General features: G+C 35.0%; 1 protein-coding gene across 1 annotated transcript; it reads left to right on the top strand.

Moving 5' to 3' along the window:
- The first annotated feature begins 6,306 nt into the window (after nt 1-6,306).
- LOC149148398 (protein LATERAL BRANCHING OXIDOREDUCTASE 1-like) lies at nt 6,307-8,002 on the top strand. The gene is made up of 4 exons (XM_089439747.1): nt 6,307-6,677; nt 6,779-7,035; nt 7,128-7,449; nt 7,569-8,002. The coding sequence occupies exons 1-4, from the start codon at nt 6,429-6,431 to the stop codon at nt 7,812-7,814; spliced, it is 1,074 nt and encodes a 357-aa protein (XP_089295873.1). The 5' UTR covers nt 6,307-6,428; the 3' UTR covers nt 7,815-8,002.
- The last annotated feature ends 309 nt before the right edge of the window (nt 8,003-8,311 follow it).

Below are 8,311 nucleotides of genomic sequence, written 5' to 3'. Positions count from 1 at the left end.
TAGAAAGTGTTGTGTTTGATCTTTTCTGTAATAATGAAAGGTCCCAACCACAATCTCTGGAACTTGGAATGTTTACCCTTGATCTCATGGGATTTGTCCCATTGTAGAACATGGTCACCAATTTCAAGGTCCCACTCAAAAGAAGACTTCTTATCATCTTCTGATTCCTCTTATGCTATAGAGTTTGTTTCGTCCTCCTTTAGCTCAAATTCTATCTTTTCAGGTTCCTTTGGTAGGACTTCATGTTTAATAACATATTTCACCTTTCTAAACACCACATCTCGGCTATACACAACTTTCCTTGTTATTGGGTTCCAAAGCTTATAACCTTTAAAACCATCCTTATACCCAATAAAGATGCACTTTTCAGATTTACTATCTAACTTTGTTCTTTTCTCCTTTGGAACATGTACATATGCATCACATCCAAATACCCTCAGATGTGAAAGAGAAGGTTTCTTACCAGCCCATACCTCTTGTGGAGTCTTATCCTCCAACGCTGGTGAATGTGATCTGTTGACTAGGTAACATGCAGTCTCCACCACCTCTACCCAGAATTCTTTTCCTAACCCAACACCACTAAGCATGCTTCTTTCCCTTTCCATCAACATCTTGTTCATTCTTTCTGCAACTCCATTTTTCTCAGGTGTGTATGGAGTAGTCTCCTGCCGTGCTATACCACAATTCTTACAGAACCCTTCAAATTCCTTCTTACAAAACTCTCCACCATTATCTGTCCTCAACACCTTTATCTTCTTCTCTGTTTGGTTTTCCACCAGAGCCTTAAATTCTTTAAACATGTCAAAGACTTCAGATTTCTTCTTGAGGAAATATATCCATGTATCCCTTGAGAACTCATATATAAATGATATGTAGTACATAGACTTACTGAGTGATGGAACCGACACAGGTCCAAACACATCACTGTGCACAAGCTCTAATATCTATTTCGCCCTCTTACCACTAGAGGGGAAACTCACCCGATTCTGCTTCCCATATACACAATTTTCACAGAAATCAAAATCCAGAGAACTATTAGACATACCTTCTACCATACCTTTACCATGAAGTATTCGAAAGTCCTTCTCTCCAATATTTCTAACCCTTTGATGCCATAGTATGGTCTTTTCTCTCGAGACCACTGGATTTTCTGCTACACTTTTAGGAACCACAGAATTGTTGCACCCATCAGTATTAGTGCTACCTTGTAGATTGTACAGAGTTCCAATATGAACTCCCCACATCAATAGCAGTGCTCCCTGAACCATCTTGCAGGTATATTTCTCAAACACATTTTTTACACCTGCATCATCCAGCTTTCTTACAGAAATTAGATTTATGGCTAATACATGAATATATAGAACACCCAAAAGTGTTCTAATCCTTCCATCTTACAACTTCAGTTTGACTTTTTCGCGACCAATGATTCTAGCCTTCCTGTCATCCCCCAAGAATACATCACCACCATCATATTTCTCATACTTACAGAACTACTCTCTATGGGGAGTGAAGTGAAATGATGCACCTGAGTCAATCAGCCATGCCTCATGATCTACATGTGTACTTGAAGAAGAATCCAAGTACACATCCTGACCTTCATCTGAGATGGTTTTCGCCTCTTCAGAAGGAGCATCATCATATCCCTTTCCTTTCTCAGGAGCTTTAGATTTACAGTCCCTTTTCTAGTGCCCTTCCTTTCCGCATTTCCAACACACCTTACAGGCTTTCCTAGAGATTTAGATCCCCCTCTAGATTTATATCTCCCAATCAAGGACTTATTTTTGTTTCCGCTCTGGGACTGTCCTCGTACAGATAAGGCATCACCATTCTTTCTATCCATATTTTTCCATCTCATCTCCTCTGTCAGCAAGGATGAGACTATTTCATCAAACTGCAAGGGAGTTGCATTGCTACCTATCGCAACAACCAGACTATCCCACGAATCTGGTATTGAACACAACAAACTGATGCACTTATCTTCATCTGAAATTTTAATATCAACAGATAATAACTGGCTTACCACAGTATTAAATGCCTTCATATACTCTATCACCGAGTTTCCATCTTTCATCCTCAAGGTTATACAACTTTTTCTGTAGGAACAATTTATTCACCAGAGACATAGATTGGTACAAAGTCCCTAACTTGTACCAAAGGCCTTTGTTGTAGCTTCCCCTGATACATTCAGAAATACTGAATCTGAGACACACAATCACATTATGATTTTTGCCTTCCGATCCAACTTCTTCCATTCTTCATCGGACATTGCCGTTGGTTCACTACCTAGATCTACTGTGATCCAATGATCATTATCCACCAGCAGATCCTCCATCTTGAGTTTCCACAACTCAAAACTATGACCATTAAATTTCTCGATCTCTATCTTTCCACTGCTCGTGATCTTCTTTCACCACAAGAATCGATCCCGTAGATCTCCCACTGAACTGGGTCTACCACAGGCCCGAGCAGAACCCCTTAGCAACAAAGGCGTCTCCTTGAAGCCAAAACAACTCTAATACCAAATGTATGTTTTAAACCTATACATAAATTACTTGCATACAAATTCTAAACACAGAAAATAAACAATGGCGGGAGCATAACACATAAAACAAATAGACACAGAGATTTTCTCCTAGATCCCAAAACCAAGACTACCAGATTGATTTTTCATTATGTTCCTTTCATATATATATATATATATATATGTCGAAGCATCCATAAACCCCAATCCATTAACCCTAGATTAGAACATAACCGTAGTTCCCTTGACCGGATCTACAAAATACCATGGACCGAAAACCATCGCGCCCAAAACCATGTGCAAAATCCATGCACAAAACCATAGGTAGGTCCGACCACCTAATATAGGGTCCAAAAGGACACTGTAGAGGAAGGCTATCGCCCCCCTTCTAACCCCATAGCTTCACTATTGGGCTAGTCATGGAAAGAATAGAACACAACCCAACATACCATAAGTGTGTATCTATGAAATGATTTGCGGGAACCATATATTTAAGTTGAATGAACATATCATTACATAGAGAATATCAATAACATATATAGTATGATCGATTCATATCATTAATCAACTCATAACACACAATACGACCAATGTAGGTTCAAAATTTAGGTTAAGGCTATGAATATGAAACATTTGAAACATTTTAAATCATGGTTTCATCAAAACAAATGTTAAAAACAGGAAATCATGATGTTAGCATACAACAATTACCCAATTGATATTATAAATATGATTATGGGTTGCTACAAACCTACAATTCTGTAGCGACCTTTAATTTAACAATTTATTTTCTCTTAGGGGAAACTACTAAATAAAATAAACCATAGTAATAAGTAAAACGAACCCTTTCATCTCAATGAATGGTGAAATAGATCCCAACTTAAACAAGAAAGGAAACTAGTCATCAAATAAAAGATGCAGGAATTTAGTCAATTCAAATATAAATGAAATGACAAAAAACAAGAAAGAAAAGTTTAAAGGGATGAGGTTGGCATGCCAATAGGTACAAAAGCTCCACTATGAAAATATTTCTTTCTGGTGTTGATAATGCAATGAAACAGGGCACATGATTAAAAAATTCCCTAAGAATTTATAGAACAACAAAGACCGGAAAAAAATGTGGAGGCCCAAATGGTGGGAAGGAGCTCATGGTATTCACTATACGATATTCAAAGAGGATATGCCTCAATATAAGAAAGAATTAGAAGGGAAGAAGGAAGTAGACTCAACTAAAGAAACTTCATTAGTAACGCCATAAACTAAGGAAGAAAGAATGAATGCCAACGAGGCTCCTCTTGAATCATACTAAGTAGAAAAGCAAAAGACCCTCATGGAAAGTGGATCCCCTTTTGAATCCACAATGATTCTTGCACAGAAAACATCTTCTTGGGCAGATTGGGCAGATGAGGAAGAGTCCAATTTTCACACACTGAAGAATGTTATATCAGAAATAGAAGAAAATATGTGCGAGACTCAAGTTGGGAGGAGAGGAAGAGGCATTTCGCCAAGGAAAATATGAAGTCAGCCTAAATCAAAATCGAAGTAGTTAATAATACTATGTAAATGTATTTGGATTTTAGGATTTTATGAGTTTCTTGGATAATTTTTAGTTGGAAAGGGTTTGAAACTTTTGTGTCATGGGGAACTTGTTTGAGGATTTGGATTGAGTCGCCATGCTCAATTTCAAATCTCCAACGAAGATTAGAATATATAAATATTTTGGCTTATTAACTAGATATTTTTAAAATAATAAAAATTTCTACCCGTCTCTTTGAAAAAATATCACCATTACAATCTCTTTAAGATTATAAGATTGTTGCATTTTGATTTAGAGTCTCACATGACCAATTTTTTATTGAATTTAAATATTGTTAATTAACTCTAGCAATATCCTCATAGTAATCACACCATAAAAATAATTTTAAAATTAGAAGGTTATTGTAATTGTTTATGTATCACATGATTTTTTTATGTTTTTGTTTTCTATAGATTTTCTTTTGTTCAAATCAATTATATATAAATAATTTATTATTAAATTTATATGTTTTAAGTCTATAATTATTTTAATAATTTTGTTTTTTAACTATTATTATTATGTATATTAAATAAGCCTCAAGGGATAGCTCTATTTGTCAAGTTCTTTCCGTTAAGTACTTTGTTTATTGGGAAGTCATGGGTCAAATCTCCTTTACGCCCTTTAGGTTAAGCCTCACTAATTCCTACCTAAATTTTCCCTCAATATTTATAAAACACCTTATCAAAACTTGGAAAAAAATAATTACATTAAAAAAACAACTAAATAAATTAACATTTTCATATTATAATTAATAAAAAAATACAAAATAATTACATATTAAAAAACAACCAAATAAATAAACATTTCCATATTATAATTAATAAAAAATAAAAAATTACATGCAATGCATTTGAAAAACCAAATAAGTGGACATTTCACAATCAATTAAAAGTAAAAAAAAAACTTTGTAATAAAATATTTTGGCTCTTTATTATAATGATATGTTTGTCATTATAACTCATTCAATTTACATTAAGAAAAAAGAAAAAAACAAATAAATAGGCATTTTCACTTCATTATCCATTGATATAACTTGTAAAAATATTATATTAATATTATAAGAAAAGTTTATAATAAAATATTTTGGTTCTAGAATTTGTAAATATATTATATTAATATTATTAAAAAAATTATAAATATTATTTATTTATTTAGTCTTATTTTTATTTTATTTTATTTTATTTTTTTACATATAAAATGATTTTATATTTGTTATTTTATTGAAATTAAAGTATACATATTACTATTCAAATATAAGTTTTGGAACATGTTTTCTCAACCAAAGTAAAAATAGTAAAAACATAAAATAGAAAAAATCATTACAAAAGTTTGAAATAAGAAAAATGATATATGCATTCACCTAGTAGATATCACCTATTTTTTTTGTTATCAATAAATATCTAAGAGATTAGAGTCATGCTTACTTTGATCTTCTGTTCGCATAAACTTTTGTTCCATGTAAATATGTGCTACCTTTACTATCTCAGAAAAAAAAAAAAAAAAATCTTACTAAATACTAAATTTATATAATATTTTAAACCTTAAAAAAAAAAAATATTCTTACTGAAAACGAGTTACCAAGAAAACTCAGAAAAAACAAAATAGAAAAAACAAATTAGTATATTGACACATTTTCAAAAGTACCCAAAGGAAAAAAAGCATATACGTATTGATGAAGGAAAAAATAAAAACAAATAAGTACCAAATAAGTAAAATAAAATCTTATATTGACATATTCCAAACACAAGTTGAATGAGCTGTACTGAAAATCCTACGTAAAAAAGTGACAGATCTTTGACAATGGAACATATAAAACAAAAAGGTTTGACACCTTCCATGTCTGCGGACTTGCCGATATTTGTACATCGCCTATTGAGTTGTCTAATGTGATTTTTTGGAGATTTTGGTGACGGAATCTGGCAGAAGAAATTGAGGTTAAATTTTGATTTGTTGCAGTTAAAATAGTTTTTTAACTGCATATTTGGATTCAGCACCCTCGAAATTCCCTGAAACGCTCTCATTGTGCAAAAACTAGCTATCAAACTTGCGATTCCAATAAATTCCTGCCGGATTTCAACCGGAAAAACCCGCCAAAAAACTTTCAAAAAATCGAGTTATAGACTATTTCCATCGCCTACCGTCCAAATCACTGCGGTCCTGACTATGTGATAACGTGGATAATCACCACCTTGTATTTGCAGACACCTATTTCTGTGCATCGTGCCTCTACCCTATCCAGGGTTTCCAAATGTTTATAAATTGTGTCTCCGAGGTTTCGGATAAATTCCAATTCCACTGCCTACAACGAATCTGGAATCTTCATCAGTTGCCATGGACGCTCTTCTGAAGCAATTTGAAAGACTTCAGAGACCAATTGATCTGGTGCAGACGCTACATGAAACCCAAGTGAAGCAAGTCCCTGCACGCTACATCCTTCCTTCGGAACAGAGACCATCTCGTCCTCTTCAAGTCCAGCAGTCTCTTCCTGTCATTGATCTAGCAGGCCTGGAAGATACTGATCAACGCTTCAAGATTGTCAGTCAAATAGCCCAAGCATCTCAGGAATGGGGTTTCTTTCAGGTTTGTCATTGCAATCACAGTTTTTGCTTTTGTTTTCTTTATCCAACCAATTTCCTGGTCGCTTTGGATTCTGATTTCATGGGTTTGCAATTGTTTTGAAGATAATAAATCATGGCATACCTCTGTCATTGCTAGAGACTGTGAAGCGTGTTTCGCAGGAGTTCTTTGATCTTCCTCTTGAAGAGAAACGGAAACAGTGCCCTGTGAGGCCTGGTCTTCACATGCTTGAAGGCTATGGCCGCTTCTTTGACATCTCTGATGACACGGTCCTGGACTGGGTTGATGCCCTAGTTCATTATATTTCTCCAGAGTGGGCCAAAGCAGTTGAGCACTGGCCCAAAAACCCCTCCACATACAGGTACAACTCTATACACATATAGATACACACTGTGAAACCTTGTAATGAGCTAATTGCGTCCATTCTGATACATTTCTGTGTGCACTGTGAAGAGAAACATATGAACAATACGGCGAAGAGGTAATGAGGGTTATGGAGAAGTTGCTGGGTCTTCTTTCCGAGGGTTTGGGGCTGGACCCAAAGTATATCCAAACCCTCAATAAGGAACCCCTGCTACAAGTCAGAATCAATTATTACCCTCCTTGCCCTCAGCCAGATATGGTGAATGGGCTTAAACCCCATTCAGATGGCGATCTGCTCACTGTTCTGCTCGATGATGGGGTGGACGGTCTCCAGGTTCGGAAAGATGAGGATTGGTTCACTGTGCCCTCTGTTCCTGGAGCTCTTATTATCAACATCGGGGATTTGTTACAGGTCAGTGAAATTCTTTTCTCTTTTTGGGACTTTAATCATTTCTCTGATTTGGACTATGTCCCTTGGTTACAATTTGAGCATAATTTTTGTAAAATGATATGGGGATTGTGTGATGGCAGATAGTAAGCAATGGGAAATACAAGAGTGCCGAGCACCGGGCAGTAGCGAATACAAAGCAGAGTCGCATGTCGATAGTCATGTTTTTGAGTCCACAAGAGGATGTGTTGATTGATACTGCTCCCGAACTGATCGATGAAGCTCATCCCAGCTTGTACAAAGCCGTTAAAGCTGGGGAGTATGGAACTGAGTATATGAGCAAGGACCTTCGAGGAAAAGACGCTGTACATGCTTTACGTATAGTATAGAACAGGCGTAGGAAGTCAATGCCTAGTCCTTCAATTGCATTTTTATAAGATGTCTATGTAGAGAACTATTCAAGGTATTTGAGTGGAAACTATAACTACAAGATAGCTGTAGGTGTTTTGAGTAAAAGATGTAATTTGCTAGCATATTATATATGCAAAATAAATATAGGGGTATTTCATTGTTTTGAGTGGGTGTTTCATTGCCACGTGGTTTTCATTGCCACTTGGTTGTGTGTTTTGAGTGGAAGATCTAATTTAGAGGTATATGATATATGTTGTTTGAATTTTTTTGGAAATTTAGTTAAATATTGATTTGTCTTGTTTAAATTGGTTTTTTGATTGCATATATGGATTCAACACTCTCAAAATTCTTTGGGACATTTATGATTGTGAAGGGTTACTCATCTTAATTTGTGATTTCAATAAATCCCTACCACATTTTAGACAAATTAAATTGGAAAATAAATCAGAAAACTTTCTAGAAAAAATAAATTAGA

The sequence above is a fragment of the Pinus tabuliformis genome, chromosome 9, assembly GCF_031772625.1.
Source record: "Pinus tabuliformis cultivar Carrire ecotype Pingquan chromosome 9, CPIR1, whole genome shotgun sequence".
NCBI classification, from domain to species: Eukaryota; Viridiplantae; Streptophyta; class Pinopsida; order Pinales; family Pinaceae; genus Pinus; species Pinus tabuliformis.
This window is presented reverse-complemented; position numbering and strand designations above follow the sequence as displayed.